The sequence below is a fragment of the Microcaecilia unicolor genome, chromosome 1 (genome assembly GCF_901765095.1).
Source record: "Microcaecilia unicolor chromosome 1, aMicUni1.1, whole genome shotgun sequence".
NCBI classification, from domain to species: domain Eukaryota; kingdom Metazoa; phylum Chordata; class Amphibia; order Gymnophiona; family Siphonopidae; genus Microcaecilia; species Microcaecilia unicolor.
Window position 1 is genome coordinate 130,371,662 of NC_044031.1, and position 22,691 is coordinate 130,394,352.

Here is a 22,691-nt window from a genome sequence, read left to right on the forward strand (position 1 = left end):
TTATTTGAGCAAACACATGGATATATGGACACTGACGTTTTCATTATAGGCAGCTAATGTGCACTACTGGTTGGCTGGAGGTGGTCTATGATTATACAAAGTCACAAGCTTGTAAGCTTGAAAGAAGTATGACATAAATATGTCTACGTGACGGTATGAGACACCTTCAATAATTAATATATCCCTGTTGTAGTAAATTTGTTTTGTCTGTTAAAGGTTGTGTATCCCAGAAATAAGTAGTGCATTTTCCCCAAGTCAATTTAATAATGGTCTATGGACTTTTCCTTTAGGAAGCCGTCCAGACCCTTTTTAAACCCCGGTAAGCTAACCGCCTTTAACACATTCTCTGGCAACGAATTCCAGAGTTTAACTACACATTGAGTGAGGAAAAAGTTTTCTCCAATTCTAATTAAATTTACTATTTTGTAGCTTCATCACATGCCCCCTAGTCCTAGTATTTTTGGAGAGTGCAAACAAACGATTCACGTCTACCTGGTCCACTCATTATTTTATAGACCTCTATCATATCTCCCCTCAGCTGTCTCTTCTCCAAGCTGAAGCGCCCTAGACGCTTCAGCCTTTCCTCATAGGGAAGTCATCCCATCCCCTTTATCATTTTCGTCGTCCTTCTCTGTACCTTTTCTAATTCCACTGTATCTTTTTTTGAGATGCGGTGACCAGAATTGAACACAATATTCGAGGTGTGGTTGCACCACGTATCGATACAAAGGCATTATAATGTCCTTTTGTTTTCCATTCCTTTCCTAATAATACCTAACATTGTTTGCTTTCTTAGCTGCCGCAGCACACTGACCAAAGGATTTCAACGTATCATCAACAATGACGCCACAATCACTTTCTTGGTCGGTGACTCCTAACGTGGAACCTTGCATTATGTAGCTATAGTTCGGGTTCCTCTTTCCCACATGCATCACTTTACACTTGCTCACATTAAACGTCATCTGCCATTTAGATGTCCAATCTCCCAGTCTCGTGAGGTCCTCTTGTAATTTTTCACAATCCTCCCACGATTTATTGTGCTTCTTATTTTCCTTGAAAAAGCAGTACCTTGACCCCATGGGTCACCCTTAAACAGGCGGGATACAGAAGCGCAAACCGAATTTTGAGGTCCACAAGCTGGGTGAATAATGGAGCAAAGCTGCGTCTTTGGGCAGCCACCTTAGACAAGTAGTCCTGTATAACACTCTACTTATTATATGTTAATGTCTTCCCGTTACGTAGGGCTTGCAGGATGGCTACTTTGTGTGCATAGTTGAGGACCTTGAAGATTACAACTCGCTGCCTAGTGCTGGTCGTCTGATGCTGGCCCAGTCTATGAGCTTGTTCAATCCTAAAAGGCCCATGGTGTGTCGGTAGCTGAAGGTCTCTGGGAAACCTCCAGAAATCCAATCAGCTCTTTCTCCTCCACCGACTCCAACAGGCCAACCAGATGCAAGTTATTATGTCTGGATTGATTCTCAAGATTCTCCAGCTTGTCTTCATATAGTGAGATAGTCTTCTGGAAGTTGCTCCTGCAGCTGCTCCAACTTAGAATCAATGGGGCACAACCACTATCCAGAAGAGGTTCCATTGCTGCGGCGACTTTGGCTCCCACCTCCGCTACCCACGCCGAGCTGAGGCCCAATGTGGCTGGACTGGCAGGTGCCTCCATCTTGTCATCCCCGGTATTGGCTCTTTCACTACCTTTCTGCAGAGTTTTTGCCAGCATGAAAAGCTATGCCTACAAGAGTACAATGCCACTAACCCTCCATTGCCCCATGTAAGCCACATTGAGCCTGCCATGAGTGGGAAAGCGCGGGGTACAAATGTAACAAAAACAAAACAAAACAAACTATACTGCACAAAATGTCCCCCATCAGGAAATATCCTCGGTGGTATTGTAAGAGTGGATTAATCGACGGGTTATAGCAGGGAGACTGGGAGAGTTCAGCCCCTGCATCCTGTCTTGGTTATAGTGTCACATGACCCCCCCAGACACTATAGTTTTAAAAAAGTTGTACCTTTCTTCAGAAACCACATTAGTTTCATTACAGGCACTTCTCCTGACTCAGAGACCAAGATATCATGGTAACAAAATAAATGATGGCAGATACAGGTTATATAGCCTACCCAGTATTCTGCTCCACACTGCTAAAGATATATCTAGCTGCCTAGAAACCTGACTGCCTCTAGGCAGTGATATTGAGACCACTATACGAAACCAGATAAAGTCAGGATAGACTTCTTGCTGTTCTAACTCTATCTAGATAGTTATCTGGTTAGTAGAGTATCACTGCTAACCTGGCAACTCCAGTTCCGCTTAGGCTCCACCCTTGGACTGGACTGCCCCAGGACTATCTGTATAGTGCCACAGAATATCCAAAGTCAAGCCCAAATGAACCATTAATCCAGATAAACTGTTTTAAAAATTGATCTTTACATTTTGTTACTTTTGCTAAAAGTAATGCAAGAGAATAAAAATGCCAAGTTTCATGATAACTCAGACCTATTTAAGTACAAAGTTACAAACAGGAACGATATCCTACAATAGCCATTACAGAAATATTAGTGCTGTTTGATGGTAGGACTCAAATTTTCAAGCAGTTAATCTACTGTTAGCCTGGATCACAAAGAGGGGCATTTTCAAAAGAAGCATCCAAGTTACAATTTGGACGTCTTTACAAAACGTCCAAATCCAGGGGCGGGAAAAACCGTATTTTCGAAAAAATATGGACGTCCATCTTTTGTTTCGAAAATACCATCAGAGACGTCCAAATCCTTAAATTTGGACATCCCTAGACATGGACGTTTCTGACTTTCGGCAATTTTTTGAAACCAAAGACATCTATGTCAAAAACGTCCAAATGCAAGCCATTTGGACGTGGGAGGAGCCAGCATTTATAGTGCACTGGTCCCCCTGATATGCCAGGACACCAGCCGGGCACCCTAGGGGGCACTGCAGTGGACTTCATAAAATGCTCGCAGGAACATAGCTCCCTTACCTTGTGTGCTGAGCCCCCCAAAACCCACTACCCACAACTGTACACCACTACCGTAGCCCTTACGGGTGAAGGGGGGGGGGCACCTATATATGGGTACAGTGGGTTTGTGGTGGGTTTTGGAGAGCTCGCTGTTTCCTCCACAAATGTAAGAGGTAGGGGGGGTATGGGCCTGGGTCCGCCTGTCTGAAGTGCACTGCACTACCCACTAAAACTGATCCTGGGACCTTCATGCGCTGTCATGGACCTGACTATGACATCTGAGGCTGGCATAGAGGCTGGAAGGGGGTTAGTGACCACTGGGGGAGTAATGGGAGGTCATCCCCGATTCTCTCCGGTGGTCATCTGGTCATATCGGGCACCTTTTTGTGCCTTATTCGTAATAAAAATATGTCCGGGTGAAAATGTCCAAGTGTTCGTCCAGGACGACCTTGCTTTTTTCGATTATGGGTCAAAGACGTCCAAGTGTTAGGCACACCTAAGTCCCGTCTTTGCTACGCCTCAGACGCCCCCTTGAAATTTGGACGTCCTTGTGATGGACTGCAGTTGGAGACATCCAAAATCGGGTTTCAATTATATCGATTTGGACGTCTCTGGGAGAAGGACATCCTTCTTCCAATTTATGTCGAAAGATGGACGTCCTTCTCTCGAAAATGAGCCCGATAGTGACAATAGGCAGTGTGGCTTCAAAGTCCGTTTGTCTGTCCGTGTCCCCCCCTCCACCGGAAAAATTGTGTCTTGCCTGATATTTCTTTCCTTTAGTCACAGCAGACAAATCCAAACTTGTGGGTTATTACCATCTACCAGCAGGGGGAGATAGAGAGCACTGAGCTGAACTCTGTGAAACAGGACAGTATGTTCCTGGTCATCAGTATTTCTCATAACAAAGCAGAAGGAACAATTAAATCAACATGGCTCCCTCTTCACAGAAACAACTCCCCAGATATGACTCATACAAATGTTAACCATAACGAATAGCAATCATCTAAATAGAGAACCAAAGGAAAAGACAGTCATCCTCCTCATCACTGGGGGTGTGTGTTTGTGGGGGGGGGGGGGGGGGGAGCCTCTGGACTCGTCTGCTTTGACTAAAGTAAATAAAATTATCAGGTAACAGAATTTTTCCTTCCTTGTCATAACAGCAGACAAATCCAGACTTGTGGGATGTAGCAAAGTAGTCCTCAAATAGAATGGGAAGCAGAAACTGCCATAGAAAAAAAACAATGCCCCAAAGGAAGTGTCCGCTCATGCCGAAACGTCTATGTGGTAATGGTTAGAAAACATATGCAATGCAGGTTTCTTTCAGAGAAAAAGTAAGCAGCTCTGTTCTGGACTGAGCCCTAGCACAGTGTGCCTGAAGAGCCTGGGGAGGCCACAATTAGGACCCCCCCCCCCCCAAGAGAACAAAAAGGTGATCTGAGTGACGAAACTCATTTGTGGCTTGAAAGTACTGAAGAAGCGCTTGGCAAACATCAAGACAATGCAGAAGGCAAAGCTCTTTGGGATAATCTGCCTCCTGAAACGATGGGAGAAACAAGTGCTGATTCAAATGAAAGGAAGACACTACCTTGGGAAGGAAGGCACCGTACAGATAGTGATTCCAGCCTCCAAAAAGTGGAGAAAGGGTTCCCTGCAAGACAGCGCCTGGAGCTTGGAAATGCAGTGCACCGACGAGATCACCACCAGAAACACACATCTTTCAATGTAGCCTTCCGAAGAGGCTCGAAGGGAGCCCTTTGCAGGGCTCAAATAACTGTATTTAGGTTCCATTTCAGAAAGGGACACCACATCCGGATGAACAGCCAAAGAAAAATTTTGCAGTCAACCACATACACAGGCCAAGGCCACTACTTGAACCCTTAATGAATTGGACACCCTGTAAGAAGGTCAAAATCTTAAGTAAGGAAGAGTGAAGGGGCGAAATTGTTTGCTGTGAGCACCAGAACTCAAAGGTCCTCCAAACTGTGTCGTAGGCCGACAAGGTAGAACACCTTTGCGCTTGCAACAATGTAGTGATGACCGAATCAGAATACCCTTTCTTCTCAATCTTGACCGCTCAAGAGTCAAGCTGTAAGACCAAAATGGGATGGATCATTACACCCTGACAAAGAAGGTTCAGAGTAGGAGGCAAGCACAGAGGCTTGTCCACCATCAGACAGACGAGATCTGCGTGCCATGGCCTCCTTCGCCAATCTGGGGTGATTAGAATCACCTGGCCCGGATAACTTTCTGAACCTCCAGTAGAAATACTTTCCCCAGAGCAGCATTGAACCGCGCCACCAAATACTTCAGAACCTGAGTGAGAACCAAGTGATTCTTGGACAGACTGACTACCCAACCCAGGGACTGGAGCAGAGATATCACCCTGAAAGTGATGCAATAAGGATGCACCCTGATGCCTTCTTTACATAGGAATGCTGCCATCACCACCATGACCTTGGAGAAGGTCCTGAGGGCCATCGATAACCCAAAGAGTATATCCTGGAATTGAAAGGGTAATCCAAGAACCGCAAAGTGGAGAAACCGCTGCTGAGGAGGCCAAATGGGAATATGTCAATAGGCCTCCTTTTGGTCCAGAGAGGTAAGAAACTCTCCAGGCTAGACTGCCGCAATCACCAAGCACAAGGTTTCCATCTGAAAATGTCTGACCTTCAAAAACCTGTTGACATGCTTTAGGTCAAGGACCAGACGGACAGAGCTCTCTTTTTGGAATATCTGCCCAGGCCCTGCTCGCATGCTGGCACCAGGACTACTGCTCCCAATTCCTGCAACGAGCCAAGTGTGGTTAGCACAGTCTCCTGTTGCCGGGGGGGGGGGGGGGGGGGGGTGCAGGGGACTCCAAGGCAAACTCTAATTTGTAGCTATCTCAAATAATGTCCAAGACCCACTGGTCTGTAGTAACTTTGGTCCCATTCCCTGAAAAACAGGGACAGCCGTCCACCTATGCGACATGGAGGAGAGTGGACTGGAAGTTTGTCATTGTGGAGGACAGGAAGCCGGGGAAGCTTGGGCAGGCTAACAAGAGGAGCACTTAACAGAGTGAAAGGACTGCCTCTGCTGATATCTAGGCCTCTGAAAGGCCCGAGACTGACCCCGGCGGTACCTCTTGGTCCTTTAGGTGAGATTAAGGCTGAGCTGCCCTACAGGGACCTTAGGTTTGTCCTCGGGCAAGTGCTGAGTCTTGAAGTCCCCTAAGTACTTAAGCAACTTCTCCAGATCCTCGACAAAGAGAAGCTTACCACTATAATAAATAGCATTGACAAAGCTACATTTTAGGGGTAAGCATCTGCTGACCAGTGGCGCAACCACAACAAACAGTGTACCATGACCGCCAAGGCCATCTGCTTAGCCGAAGCCCTAAGAAGATCATACAGGGAATCCTCCAAATACGCCAATCCGGTTTCCATGCCCAGAAATTCTGAGGCCCCCTAGGCCTCAGAATCCGACAAGGCATCTGCCACCCGCTGAACCCAGTTGCCACAAGAATGGGCAGCATTTGAACTACAGACCACTGCCTACAGGGACAGGACACCATCCTAGATCACAGAGTTCAGTTTTGTGCTCTCTATCTCTACCTGCTGGTTGATGGTCATAACCCACAAGTCTGGATTTATCTGCTGATGATGACAAGGAAATATCCATTCAATAAATGTAATAGTATTATTTGTATCCCACATTTTCCCACCTTTTTGCAGGCTCAATGTTGCTTACATTTTACAGTTAACGGCGTTAACCGATTCCGGTCTGAACAAATACATGGTATGAATGAATATAAAGTGATATTGTGGTAGAATGAGGTACATGTATGGTAGGTAATTGGGGGGGAACTTAGAGAGGGAGAGGAGAGGAAGAGTCGGGTAATGTCCGTTACGGTCTTTGGTTATATTGTGTCACAAGTGTTCAGGTATTTTTATGTTGGGTCGGTGGGGTATGCTCTTCTGAACAGGTCTGTCTTTAGTGCTTTCCGGAAATTTAGGTGGTCGAGCGTAGTTTTTACTGCTTTTGGCAGTGCGTTCCATAGTTGTGCGCTTAAGTAGGCAAGAGCAGCTATGCTTACCTTTGTTTCTGTGTTGAGGAGATGAAGTCCTTTCACATTTACTCCAACATACACATGGATAACTTTGTGGCTGCTGGAACTGGCCTTTGTGAACACTTGCCCTGTGAAGAATGCTGCCCCGTAAGTAGGGATTTCCCAGCAGTTCTGCAGGAACATGCGCTGAAGGTGGTGCATCTCCTTACTTACACCTTCACTTGTACTGAGGCTCTAGACAGAATAAAAACAACAAGATTTCTATCAGAAAACTAGGTTTCTGTTTTCTCAGAGCAATTTGTATTAATGTAGTAATGTGACAGGTTATGTTCCAAAGGATACTTTTCTAGTCATTTTCCTCAAAACTCCAAAGGGCTAGTGATACGGCACAAGCAGAGTACACAGTCCCCAGGGAAGGGAGTTCTAGTAATTATGCAACAGTGCAACCTACATCCTGTGACTTAGGGTGCTGTAAGAAGACCTAGTGTGTGCCTTCTGGCCAAGACTGTTACTACAATGATTGAGCTAAGTGAGTTGTCAGGAGGATATAAAATAGGAGGGAAAATGTCACAAAGAGACCAAAATGTAACTGTAATGGCAAGGATTTAAGAAATTTCAACAGATTTTCTTAACAGTTTTGATAAGAAATCCTACAATTTCTTTCAAATATCGACTGCAAGACTACTGATTTTCACTATTTGCACTGGTGTGAAAATATTAACACTGCTCATGGCATACAAAGAGGGGTGTTTTTCAGTACCTCTATTCACTGCTGCTCATGTGTTCAGAACCATTATTTATGACTGTACAGAGCAAAGGGTTTCAGAAGCTGAAGCCTCAGTTTCATCTAGTCCTTCCTTCTACATGCCTGCGTCAGCAACATCCATGGCCCGAGGACAAGAGGTATAATCCAAGTACTGTCACGCTCCCTCACAAAATGGTAGAATTCATCCAGGTCTTGTGAACTACAGCACCACAGCCCTATGGCATTTATGTTCTGAAACTTACCTTGTACTCATGAAGAATACGGTTTGTCCAATGAGGTGCTTTGCTCTTAAGTTTGGTGATTGGCACTATAGATTTTAGGTTTTCCTCACTGAAATAGAGACAATTATATGCTTGGATGTTATTCTATAGTCAAAAATGCAGCATATAAAGAATAATGATATATTTATCAGCCAGACAATACTAAACAATGAATTTTAATTTTAGACTCTAATAGCAAAATTATCATATATACTTGAATATAAACCCACGTGAATATAAACCGATAACATTTTCCCCTTCTAATGTTTGTAACTTCCCCCTTATCCATATTTCCTCCAACAAAGGTGATCTGCCTTGTACTTAGGCTGAGAGTGGACTTTTGCAGGGTACCAGTATAATCTCATCACTAACATGTATTGCAACTGTTGATAATTTCTAACTGCTGTACACAGGGAGATATACTCACAAACATGCAACCAGCTGTCTGATTCTAAAGACTTACCTACCATCTTTCCTATGCTTGTTGACGGGCGTATCTTGTGGGATAGTCAATTCTATCAGGCTCTGATAAATACGAGATAATAACTGTTTAGTAGTTTTAGCCTTGAACAGGATTATCTCCAGTTCCTTGGACTTCCTCTCTATATTCGCCCAAAACTCCTGATTGTGAAGAAAGCAAAGTTACTTAACTGTAGCAGGTGTTCTCCGAGGCATATATTCTCACATCTGGGTGTCATCCATGGAGCCTGGTGCAGACATTGCCATAGTGCACTGTCACTTTAAAATTTTGAGGCAGTGCGCCCAACATTCGAGCGCGGAACCAGCAGTATAATACTAAAGCTAAGAAGACAACTCCAAGGAAAGGTGGGAGGAATGTGAGAATATATGCCCGCAGTCCTTGGAGAACATCTGCTACAGGTAAGTAACTGCTTTCTCAGAGGACAAGCAGGCATGAAATTCTCATATGTGGGATTCACTAGCTGCCAGGCTCACAAATATAATAATAATCTTGAGAGCTAAGAAGAAAGTGAGCCTAATGGAAAAAAAGGGCCAGAGGGTGGAGTTGACATTCAAGTAGTAAGAAGATTTTGCAGGATTGTTTGTCCAAACCGGCTATCCCTCCTAGAATGCTGCTCCAGACAGTAGTAAACAGTGAAAGTGTGGATTGAAGACCACGTTGCTGCCTTGCAAATTTCTTCAATGGAGGCAGAACAGAAATGGGCTACTGAAGCCGCTATGGCTCTTACACTGTGAGCAGTGACACAACCATGAAGGGTCAGCCCAGCCTGGGCATATTCGGAGATACAGTCAGCCAGAAAAGTCAGTACACTTGGTGATGGGAATCCCTAATCTGTTAGGGTCGAAGGATACAAAAAACTGGGAGGACTTCCTATGAGATTTTGTACGCTCCAGATAATAAGCTGGAGCATGCTTGCAGTCTAAGGTATGCAGTGCTGCTTTTCCAGGATGAGAGTGTGGCTTAGGGAAGAAGGCAGGAAGTACAATGGACTGATTGAGATGGAACTCAGATACATGTATCCTTGACGGTGTTTTTGTGCTTCCACAGTACAAATCCTGAATAGCTGGTTAACAATGGTGGAACACTGAACTTTGCTGCTGCACTAATCATCATTACTTACAGCTCTAGCTTTTAGAGTTTTGATTGTGACCCCTGAGGTATGCGGCTGCCAAAACACGGCCCTTGTAGAGTCTACATCCTGGTGCTTTTATTAAAGAACTTTTAAGACTTATCTCCCTGGTTGGTTGTTATTTGTGTCATCCTCTACTTTCCTTTGGTTCCTGTTGGATTTGCATTGAGGTCTCTTCCTGTTTGTTTGTTTTTTTAATTATGTTGGCCACTTCTTCGACCTTGTCACCGAGTAAGTTATCTCCATGACAAGGGACATCTGCTACATGCTCCTGGACAGCAGATTCGAGGTCGGAAACTCTGAACCAGGAAAGAAGTCGCATTGTTACTCGTAAGGCGAAAATGCGAGAAGAGACATCAAAGGTCTGCCTTGCCAGATATTTACAACAATCTAGAAGTTTCCTGTGAAGTTTGAGGAACTCATCAACTTTTTCAGGAGGAAAGAAGTCTGCAAAGGAGAGAGTAGAGACTGCAAGTAAACTGTGGAATAAAGTTGATAATCTAATATGTGGTTGGTTAACATAGAAGCTTGAAATGTTCTCGTGCCAGAAGAGTCTAAAGTTCTAGCTTCTCTGCCTGGAGGAGCAGAAGCATGAAATCTCACACTGCGAATATGCTTCAAAGCAGATTCTACAACCAAGGAATGATGGGGTAAGAGCATTTTTTTTCAAACCTAGTACATTTTTGTATTCTGTACATTGTATCAATTCTCTTTGGAGCAACTTGAACTGTTAGGGTAGTCTCCCAGTTTTTGATTAGAGTATTCCTCATAATTGTATAAAGAGGAACTGTGATTCCCTCTCTAGGAGGAGAGTCATAATCCAGAGCCTCATGAATTCTAAATGAGGTTCATCCTGTTGTCTCCAATTTGAAAATGGCTTGGGCCATCTCACAGACAACGCAAAGAAAGGATATACTTTCTGGAGGAGACTTAAGTTTCTCAGGCAGTGGAGAACGATCAAATGGAATGTCATAGGACTCCTCAGAGGTCCTGTGAGTCCTGCTACACCTCCCAGGAGAGGTCTGAGTCGACTCTTCAAAGTACTGTTCTTGGGAAGTATGTGGAAGAGTGTGTCCACTAGAGGTGATGGGACAACTTTCCTATGAGGAAAGGCTAAGGTGGATAGGGCTCTTCAATACTACTATTAATCATTTCTATAGCGCTACTAGATGTACGCAGCGCTGTACACATTATATGCAGGTACTTTCTCTTGTTCTAAAGGGCTCACAATCTAAGTTTTTGTACCTGGGGCAATGGCGGGTTAAGTGACTTGCCCAAGGTCACAAGGAGCTGCAATGGGAATCACACCCAGGGTAACCAGGATCGAAGCCTGCTGCACTAACCATTAGGCTACTCCTCCACTCAAAAAGCTTGATTAATATTCACCTCTAGTATCCACCTCCCTGCCTTCCCGTAGAACCCTGCATTTCTGGTCAGGGCCTTTGGAAGTACTGTGGCAGTGCCCCTAGGCCACAGAAGCATACTCTTCAACTTGGAGAAGAGATGGCTGAGGGGAGATTATGATAGAAGTCTATAAAGTACTGAGTGGAGTGGAATGGGTACATGTGAATCGCTTGTTTACTCTTTCCAAAAATACTAGGGCTAGGGGACATGCAATGAAGCTATTAGGTAGTAAATTTAAAAGAAACTGAAGAAAATATTTCTTCACACAATGTGTACTTAAAACTCTAGAATTCACCGCCAGAGAATGTGGTAAAAGCAGTTAGCTTAGCAGGGTTTTAAAAAAATATTTGGATAATTTCCTACAAGAAAAATCCATAAGCATAGCTTGAGAAATAAGAAGTTGGCAGCTAACATTAATAATCTAGAAAAGAAATTACAACAGGCTAAAAGAGATTATTTGCATGAGCCTACAATGGCCGCAAGGGAAGTATTGTTTTCCACTCTGATAGCTTTAAACACACTCATACATGAAAAAACTACACAAGGCTTTTTATATCATAAACATAAATTTTATAAGTTTGGGAATAAGGCCAGTAGATATATGGCTCAACTAGTTAAGAATTGGGGTGTCTTTTGAGCAGTGCCTTCATTGAGGGATAATACGGGAGCACTTACTACCCATACTGACCATATAGTGGAGATATTCTTTGATCATTTCAGACAGTTACATACATTAGGGTTTACTCAGCTAACTGTAGAGCCTAAGGAGCTTCTTGATAAGGTGGGCATGTCTATTCTGCCCCCAGAATCAGTAGCAGCTTTGAATACGCATTTACATGCTAAGAAGCTTCAAGCTTCGATTAAATCGCTAAAGGCACATACTGCATCTAAAGCAAATGGATACACAGGTGATTTTTATAAAATATTGCAACTTCAATTAATAGGTCCTCTTTTAGAGTATTATCGAGAAGTAGCGCAGCAAGGGGGCCTTTCCTCTCTTTAATAATATAGCTTTAATTACGCTGCTGCCCAAACCTAATAAAACTAGGGAAGAGGCAGATTCTTATAGGCTCATTTCTCTTGAACGTCGATGTGAAGCTCTTAGCTAAGATGCTGGCAAATCAATTAGCGAGATAACTACCTGCATTGGGCGGGGGGGGGGGGGGGGGAGAGCAGGTGGGATTTATATAGGGGCACTAATCGGTACATAATGTAAGGTGTTGATCGCAATGTCGTATTGCCGTGCTCAAGCCCTGTCAGCACTGGCGGTGAGCCTTGATGTGGCAATAGCATTTGATAGTGTTCAGTGGGCCCATTTGTTTGACGTTCTTGCGAGAGTTGGTATCCAAGGTTGGTATTGGGAAGCTATAAAGGTTCTTTATGATTTTCCCCAGGCATTAGTTAATGGGGCTCACACCAAATGGTTCCGGGTGTCTCAGGGAACTCGACAGGGGTGCCCTCTTTCTCTTTTATTATTGTTCTCAGTATAGAACCTTTGTTACATCTCTTGAAGGGAGACTCTACTATTCCAGAGGTGACTGCAGTTAATGCACAGTTAAAAGCATTGGCCTTTGCGGATGATTTGTTGATTCTTTTAACAGAACCCCAGCAGAGTCTTCCCAATTTATTAAATCTTTTGGATCAGTTCAGGGCTTTCTCTGGTTTTACTCTGAACTTGGAATAATCAAAGGTGATGCCACTTTTACCTAGAATAAAAACTTCTTGGGTAGGGCCCTTTCTTTTGATTTTGGAGAAGAAAGCATTGAAATATTTGGGAGTGAATCTCCTTATTGATCTGAATCAACTTTATAGCTCTAACACAAAATCTTTATTTATTTATTTCAGTACATTTATACCCCGCCTTTTGCCACAGTGTTGCAGCCCCAAAATGGCTTACAAAGAACAAATTAAATAAATACATTACAGTTACATTTCAGTAGTAAGAGCAGGAAAACAAGATAGGAGGAAAACAAGATAAGAAGGGAAAGGTAAGGGAGGCAAAGATGAACGGCGAAAGTCCTGGCGGGCCAAGGGGAATGATGGAGATCCAGATTAGACAGAGGGCTGGAGCAAGTTCTGGCAAGACGATCCTCAGACAAGCACTGGGAAAGCAGCAACAGCAGGCGGCCAGGAGAGATGCAACGATCACCAGAAGCCGATGAAAACTGAAGACCAACGGCGCAGATTTCAAAATGGAGACTCGAACAGTCCTCCTCCGCAGCTCCAACTGTCGGGACCTTCCAAGCCAGGGCAGCAAAGGCGATGAAGATCAGGAAAGAGGCAGCCGCAGCAAACATACAGCAGACCACGGCTCCCTGGACCGAAAACAAGCTTAAGCCAGCAGATGATCCAAAGCCAGACGGATTTCCCGAGGGCCCTCAAGGTCAGAAGAGCAGGCCACACGAGCAGGAGAGCTAGTTCAAATCTCTCTTCAAAACAGCGACGGGAAGGAGCCATTCAGAAGCCACACCCGTGCACCGCATCGTGGGGAGCTGAACCCCGCACTTCCGCACCCAGCACCGGGCCAGCGACGAAAGCGAATGCGCAGCCGGACTGCCGACACAGCAAGCAAGGTCGGAAAACCGCACCCCCCACGGAGCCTCGGTCCAAAACAAGCACCGAGGAGGCATGCGGATCATGGCGACACCCATCGAAGCCGGGATGTACAAAACTGGGCCAGCGATCAGGTAGGCAACGGGGCAGCGCCGCAATGATAGCTGGAGCTAACGGTGTTTCAGCCCGTTACTCAGCGGCCATCTTGCATTGGATCTTTGCTGGATGATACCGTGTAGTGACTACGAGTGTGGACAGCTTATCCTTTGTCTTTATGGGGACATATTAATTTATATAACACTAGTAAAAAAGCCCCGTTTCTGATGCAAATGAAACGGGGGCTAGCAATGTTTTCTTCTGTGTGCATGTGGGAGTGTGTGTGTCCCTGCCCTCGGGCCTCTCTCCCCTCCCCCCTCTGAGTCCTTCACTGTTACAGAGCCAGCGATTTGATTTCGTGCTCTGCTGTTTTCCTTCACTGACTGTGTTACAGAGAGGGCGGGGCAGACACTCATAGGGAAACCGGATATCTCGCCCCCTTCACACTTCCGGCTGGAAGCTTCATAGAACGTTGGTGTTGCTTTTTATATAGAGAGATAATACAAATGCCATGCTGGTTATATATTTTTCAACTTTTTCCTTTGTATTTGTGGCATAGTGACGAGCATATTTTACATAGGTTCTTGCGTTACCTTTGGAAAGGGAAGAAGCCTCGACTTTCTATGGGGGTGTTATAGGGTCCTACAGAATATGGAGGAATGGGACTGCTTTACATGCGCTATATGATGGTGGCATGCAGAATGAGGCATATTAACGATTGGTACAGAAATACATCTTATTTTTCAGTTACTGAACTAGAAATTAAATTGATTCTGGAGGTCCGTTTTAGCCACATTCTGGAAGCCACTGCTGGTTTATATTCAGCTATTTTTCAGCGTTATCCCTTTCTAAATACTGGTAGGTGAGTATAGCATTGGCTGTGCGTCACCACTTTGCTCCTGTAGTGACGCCATATTTATGTGACAATCCTGCTTTTCTTCCTGGGAGGGATGGGGGAATTTTTGCAAAATGGACTTTAAAGGGGGTAAGGTATTTGTTACAGGTAGTGACTGAAGAGGGAAAAATGAAACCTTTGTCAGATTTGAAGAGAGTTTGCGTTGCCACCAGGATCAGATTTTACATACCTACAGCTTCACCATTATGTTTCCTCCCTTCTGTGGACTGACTTGGCAGAAGATGTTCAAGAGACTCTTTGGGAAGTATATACCTTGAGCTCTCAACTGAAAGTGCCACTCACCTTTTATCATTGGTACCTGAAAGACACCACAGTGGAAATAGACTTTGCCTGATTGGAAACGTTATAGACTGCAGATCTGGCAAACCCTATATCGACTTCTTTTCTGCAGACGTGTATCAAACGTTTGACTAAGCAGTATTTTAATATTTTGCATAGAGAGGCTTTTTATAAATTTCTATTACTACTTTTCATCCCTCCACATAAAGCTTTCAAGGTGGGTGATCCAGCCTAGTGATCAATGTTCTAAATGTGAAATACATCAGGCTAATCTGGGACATATGTTTTGACACTGCGTGAAAACACAGCAATTTTGGACACACATTCGAGCAACGGTTTTGCCTATTTGGCCTTTGTTCATTTCGGTTGGAACCTCAAATGCTTTTTGGTACCTATGAATTGAGTGATCTTGTGCCTGCTGGCTATACAACATTTTTGAGAAGGGCTGTTTTCTTTGGTCTTAAAACAATTTTGTTTACCTGGATGCAGGCAACACCTCCATCCTTGCAACAGTGGTGTATCTACATGATTGACCGGTTGCGTATGGAACATCTACAAATACAAGCTATATCACAGCCGAGAGGACAACGTTTCCGGGAGATTTGGGAACCTTTCCGGTTAACCTTGCCACACCAGGCACGAAACTGATTGCTAATCTTTTAAAGGTGAACTTTTGCAAAGAAGGGTGTATCCTGTTTATGGTCAGGCAAAGGGGGATGGGAGGGACGGATAGGATTTAGGTGTTTCTTATATTCATACGCTCTAATGCTTTTGGTTAAAGTGTTGATACTGTTTGCTTCTTTTAATAAACATACATACATCATGGGGATGAGACACAGGAAACCAGGGAGGGGCGGGACCCAAGGAGTGTGTTTTTGTATACCTATCTGGTTAATTTTTAAAAAAATCTATACTGAAGATTCTTAATAAAAATAATTGAAATGTAAGTACAATAAAAAAAACATTAATTAGGTTGAGACCTGGAGCATTTAACTTCTTTTCTTCCTGTGCCTATATCAAAAGAAAAAGATGGCATGTGGGAACATGCTCCTTTTGTTTTGACATTTAAAGAAGTATTTATTAAATGAGAAGAAATCTCACCAAAACAGAAGTTCAAAGAAATACGACATCATATACAAAACAAGACAGAACATCCCCAAATAGGAAGCAAACATCATAAACCAATTTTACAGAACATCTATTAAAACGAGAACAAAATGATAATCTCTCATAAGTATCCAAGTACACCTGAAAAGTCACTTCTATATTTTTTAGGTTTTATTAAATGTACACCCTCACCCATACCCAACTCCCCCACTCCTTCCCATCCCATTCAATCCAATCCCTAAAATTCAATACGAACAATTAGTTATAAAAGGCACCCAAATATCTTCCCACTTAGACAATTTGTGATGATTTTTAGCCCACAATCCCTCCATATCACAAATATACCACAGCTTATTCAACCATGAAATCAAAGAAAGAACATGAGGAGACTTCCAATGAGCAGCCAGCGTAACTCTAGCAGTTGACATAGCATGTCTAACCAATGTACCCTGAGAGGTAGTTAGACCTGGAGGAGTACCGGGAAACAAGAAAAACTCTGGTGACCACTTAATAGATTTAGAAAGCCATTTCTGAAGTCTATATTGAATTGCCTTCCAATAAGCTCGTACCTTAGTACAAGTCCACCAGAGATGACCCATGGTACCCCTCTGGCCACAACCCCTCCAACATAAAGGCGAAACTGCCTGAAACATATGATGCAGACGAACAGGAGTCAAATACCACCGATATAAAACTTTTACTGCATTTTCTTTAAAAGGTACTGAAATAAATGTCTTTAATAACGCATGTCCCATACGTGTCCAGACATCATCACCCAATGCCAATCCCAGCTCTCGATGCCAATGCATACGATGCTCAACTGGATGTCGCCCCATACCTCGTAGATAAGCATATAAACTAGAAATAAGACCCCGCGTTGTTCCTAAATCTTCACAAAGACTTTCCAAAAATGAAACCTCCATAGCCACCAGCAGCTTAATGACACAAGAAGGAAATGCCTCACTTGAACATATGCTCCTTTTGTTTTGTGGATTGCGTGGCATATTATAAAAATACACTTGCCTTTTTTATAACTACTATTTCACAGAGAAGTACTGAATATTGAAGAAAGGGCTTCCTTCATGCATAAGTTCTGTCCAGAGTCAGTCTGAATGTGGCAACATTGTTCAGTTCAGCACACTGTTAGCCACCAAGTTCATACACAGTTACGTTCAGTGGAAAATAAATCTGTTGGCTCAGGCTGCTTGCCATCACTGTTTCATTATTGTTACCAAGTTGTACATAGTAAGGGCATTTACTTTAAACTTTGTTTTACTTCATTTATCCAGTTCTTACATGCACGTGGGTTTGCTTTTTAAACCCAAAGGGTGGTTGAACAATTAGGTATAAACTGTGCTGTTTCTGACTACTTGGACTGCTTTGGGTCCTGCTGATCTGTACATCTGCTGTCTAGAATTTTGGAAGATGGAAATGAGAAAATAAAAATTAAGCTTTGGATGTAATCTGTAGAAGTTGCTGTTTACTTTTGCAATGTGTGTATAGATGCCTGTTCTGGTGTGTGCATGTTTATACATATGGCTATGATTCCTGAACATGTGGGATCATTAAAGGACAGACTTTTAAATGCCCAGTTGGGTATAAATGCTAATCTCAACTTTGTTAAATACTCCAGACATATCCATCTATTTGTTCCCATGATATAACTGAATTCTATTATTCTGGCTCGCTGTATTTTAAAACTTAAGCCACATTGAACCTGCGTTTGCTACACCTTTTAAGATACTGCCTATCCAGCTGGATGGTGATGGCACAAGGAAAGCAAGTTTGGTCCAGTGAAGACTAACTCAAAATAAACTGTTCCTTAGCTGGGCTCTAGTATTACAATATTGAAAATGCGACCATACCATGCCTCTGTGGTTATGTTCCACTAATAAGTTGGCTGGAATCACTGGGGCTCATTTTCAAACCTCTTAAAGTTCCTTAGGTTACTAGGGGCTCATTTTCAAAGCACTTAGACTTATAAAGTTCCATAGGTTGCTAAGTAACTTTATAAGTCTAAGTGCTTTGAAAATACAGCTCACTGTTGTCCCACAAGTTTTTAACTTTTCTTGGGTATCTAGATAATTTATTTGTGGGTGTTATTTTGGGGGTAGAAAGTGATCTTGTAGTTTGCTCCCTACAGTAGATAATCCTTTTTTAAAAATTTCATTTCTCCTGTGCTGTACAGCTTACAGAGAATGTGATTTCTCAGTGCTTCCTTTTCTAATTTTGGTCTTTTATTCTGTAATTAGTGAGGATTGGTCTTTTCCTCCTATTTTTGTATTTTCAATACATGAAAAAAATATATCTTAAAAAATAGAGTTGTTTGTAAGATTTTTCAAAAACCTGTTTCACATTCAGTTTTTGCTGTGAGGTTGTTTATCTATTGTGGTCAAGTGAATGAGATCCTTTCTTTGATATTCGTTAGAAGTCGGACAGAGGTGTTTTGAACACCTCTTCCAGTTCTCTTTGGTGGAAAAGGTATGGTGGAAGGGACTGCAAAATACATATGTGGTGGTTTTTCTCCAGCAGAAACTGAAATTGGTCTCAAATTGCCATTCACTTGTGTCCTTGATACCTAAACTTTGCCTACTAGGGCTGTGGTCAAATTCATTAGTATGACCTGAATCTAAGTCTATGGTATCTCATCAGAGGAAAAGATAGCTAATAAGGTAAAACTGGGGGACAAGACCTTTTTCAGATATATAAGTGACAAGAGGAAGTGCCATAATAACATTGTGAGGCTTAAAGCTGATGGAGAGAAATATGTGGAAGATGATAAGGTTAAAGCTGAACTGCTTAACGATTATTTTAGCTCTGTGCTCACGAATGAAAGACCGGGGGTAGGGCTGCAGAAAACAAAGGCTAAAGGGGATGGATGTATGGTAGACCAAGACCCGTTTACAGAGGACTGTGTTCGTGAGGAGCTTGTCAAACTAAAAGTAGACAGAGCGATGGGGCCTGATGGGATACACCCGAGGGTGCTTAAGGAACTCGGAGAAGTTCTGTCGGCTCCGCTGACAGACCTCTTCAATGCTTCCTTAGAAACTGGAGTGGTCCCGGTGGACTGGAGAAGAGCGGATGTGGTTCCTTTCCACAAGAGTGGAATTAAGGAGGAGGTTGGGAATTACAGACCTGTCAGTCTGACCTCGGTGGTGAGTAAGCTAATGAAACGCTTCTAAAAAGGAGGATTGTGACATTTCTTGAACTACATGGAAAGCGAGACCCGAGGCAGCATGTCTTCACTAGTGGCAGGTCGTGTCAGACGAATCTGACTATCTTCTTCGACTGGGTGACCAAACAGTTGGATGTGGGAGGGGCGCTTGATGTGGTATACTTGGATTTCAGCAAAGCCTTTGACACGGTTCCGCATAGGCGACTGATAAATAAATTGAGTGCCCTCGGTGTGGGATCTAGAGTAACTGACTGGGTAAAAAATTGGTTGTCTGGTAGGAGACAGAGGGTGGTGGTAAATGGAGCTTGCTCTGAAGAAAAGGAGGTCATCAGTGGAGTACCGCAGGGATCGGTTCTAGGGCCGGCTCTTTTTAATGTCTTTGTGAGATATATTGCGGAAGGGCTGTCTGGTAAGGTTTGTCTCTTTGCAGATGATACTAAACTCTGCAACAGGGTGGACACCCTGGAGGGTGTGAATGACAAGAGGAAGGACCTGGCGAAGCTAGAGGAATGGACCGATATTTGGCAACTAAGGTTTAATCCCAAAAAATGTAGGGTCATGCACTTGGGTCACTAAAATCTGAGGGAACGGTACAGTATAGGGGGTGTAGTGCTTCAGTGTGCGAAGGAAGAGCGGGACTTGGGGGTGATTGTGTCTGATGACCTTAAAGCTTTCAAACAGGTAGAAAAAGTGACGGCCAAAGCCAAAAGAATGCTTGGGTGCATAAAGAGAGGCATGACCAGCAGGTAAAAGGAGGTGATAGTGCCGTTGTATAAGTCTCTGGTGAGGTCTCATTTGGAGTACTGCGTGCAGTTCTGGAGACCGCACCTACAGAAAGATATAAACAGGATGGAGTCTGTCCAGACGGCAGCTACGAAATTAGTAAGAGGTCTTGAATGCAAAAATTATAGGGACAGGCTTATGAACCTCAACATGTATACACTGGAAGAGAAGAGGGAGAGAGGAGACATGATAGAAACGTTTAAATATCTCAAGGGCATTTATGTACAGGAAGAGAGCCTTTTTCAAATGAAGGAGAGCTCTGGAATGAGGGGGCATATGACAAAGTTAAGAGGGAATGGGCTTAGGAGTAACCTAAGGAAGTATTATTTCACAGAAAGGGTGGTGGAGGTGGTGGCGTCGAGGACTGTTTCAGAATTTAAAAAGGCATGGGATAAGCATGTGGGATCGCTTAGGAACAGGAAGAATTAGGGGTTACAGAGGATGGGCAGACTGGATGGGTCATATGGCCTTTATCTGCCGTTATGTTTCTATGTTTCTAAGTTTACTGTAGCTTGATTAGGGAAATTTTGCCTTACATTTCAGTACTGGAAACTATGCATTGGATAAGTTTCCATGACTGAAAAAAAATATTTTCTCTTTGAAGGGGGATTTAGAAAGTTATAACAATATTTAAGATCCTTACACATCTTTGTATCAGCATGATTCAGTCCCTTTTTAATTATATTTGTTATTTTATTGATTGTTTTTTTTCAGCTAAGTAGAGAGGTGTGGTAGCCGTGTTAGTCCACTCTTAAAGGTTATCAATAGAAATCAAACAAAATAAAACATGGAAAAGAAAATAAGATGATACCTTTTTTATTGGACATAACTTAGTACATTTCTTGATTAGCTTTTGAAGGTTGCCCTTCTTCCTCAGATCGGAAATAAGCAAATGTGGCAGCTAAATTCTTTTACTATTGTTTTGATTTTTCTCACCTCCTGATTAATTGGACTGTTCCCCTCCCCATTAAGCTACACATTACATTTTTAATTGTTTTTGTCCTGGCCTTACCTAATCTATGACTAGTTTACAAAAAAATTAGAAAAGACTTACTTTAGAAAACCTTGTTTGTGTTTTTTGCTCTCGTAATTTCCATAGACTATCTGTAGCAAAAGGCTCGCCAGTGTAATCAGCTTTGCATCTGGAGAGGGGCAGAATCCCTTCAGCAAATTATATCTTGCTTCATCAAAAAGGATAAGAATGGCCAATGGATCCTCAATCTGCAAAAGGAAAAAATACATTATTCATTAATCTTAACCTTGTATTTTTGCAATCCATTTGTTACAAAGCCAAGAGTATCACATTAAGGAGGCAGAAATTCAAAGTATGAAAATAAAATGGTAGGAGATATCCAGGAACTGTGAAGTCCTGATCCTAGTCTTAAGTAAGACAGTAGTAGCTAGACTCTTCAGAATATCAGCTTTTCTGTCTAGTGGCTCTACTAATTTGTTTAGTTTTATTCAAAATCTTCTCAATTTTGGTCCTGATGTATATTTCTGTGCTGCTGTCCGGTATAATGTGAAGAGGTAGCAAATTTATGTTGCAACGTTTTTATTGAAGACCGTACAAAAGCAACAAGTTCACTCGAGTACACAACAATCAAATATAAACTATCCAGTGAAGCTCCTGTATAATACATAGTCATCAAACTTTTTTTAAAAAATATTTTATCCTCACCCGCCCTGTTCTAATTTCTTTTAGCCAGTTTTATTGAGAAACCAGCACCTTGCACAGATTCCAACAATCTGTGTGAATTAACAAAAACTGAGCAACATAAAGATACATAACATATAACACAGAACCGTATAGAAAAAGAAATGTCATCCTTAGAAATTAGCCAAGTGTTCCCCTCCCCCCCCCCCCCAAAAAAATATCACCCTCCCCCTTCAAACAGATACCAGAGCCAATCGAGGCCGGACTGTCTCAATGCCCGCAAGATAGATCCACACAATTACCCTGAACTTGAAATACCCTAAAAAGAGAAAAGAAAAAGAGAGAGAGAAAAAAAAAATCCCCGTCTCTCATCTTGCCCAAGCAGAAAAAGAAAGCCTCTAAGACTTGTGTTTAATGTTTTTATCCCCACAACCCCTCGAAGCTCTTTAACATCCTCCCCTCTTTAAAACCCTGACAGTACTACCATTCCTGTGTGAGAGATCACAACTGTTGGACCCCCCCACAGTCATCTCCCCCCGCCCCATTCCCGCCCTACCCTCCCCAATTGGTGCAATGCTCAGTCCCACGTTCACCATTTCCTAACCTCCCCAAGGGAGCCTATTCAAAAGAGGTAGCAAATTTTATAACAGCAAGACAGCTTATTCAGCTATTGTGAACCTTTATGGCAAGTATTCATATTTGAACTATGAACATTTTAAGCTTTAATGTTTAAGTTTATGGATCCTGTTTACACGGTTTTTGTTTTTATGTTACTTTCACAGTTTGTTTCACTTTTATATGTATTTTTTACCACACAGTTTTTTGTCTTTGAAGGTTACTCACACCTTGACACAGCGTTACTAGTGAAACCTTGGCCGATGACCCACTTGTTGCTTTGTATCTGCACTTGAAAGCTAAGTTACTCTTTTGACTTTCACATGCTATATGGATCCCGAGCTGATTCTGGAACTCATGAGTGGCTAACTTGATCCTGAGGTTGGACACAGTATTGCTATTGTACAATGAGATGGTCCCTCCCCTCAAGGGCTGTCTCTGAAG

The 22,691-nt window shown here is 42.9% G+C and overlaps 1 protein-coding gene across 1 annotated transcript in view; it reads right to left on the reverse strand.

Annotated features, from left to right (window-relative positions):
- The window catches only part of KRIT1 (KRIT1 ankyrin repeat containing), a 196,413-nt gene that overhangs the window by 23,150 nt on the left and 150,572 nt on the right, over positions 1 to 22,691 (reverse strand). The window contains 3 exon segments of the mRNA XM_030200232.1: positions 7,057 to 7,263; positions 8,038 to 8,125; positions 21,033 to 21,199. Coding sequence (XP_030056092.1) covers positions 7,057 to 7,263; positions 8,038 to 8,125; positions 21,033 to 21,199 — 462 coding nt within the window.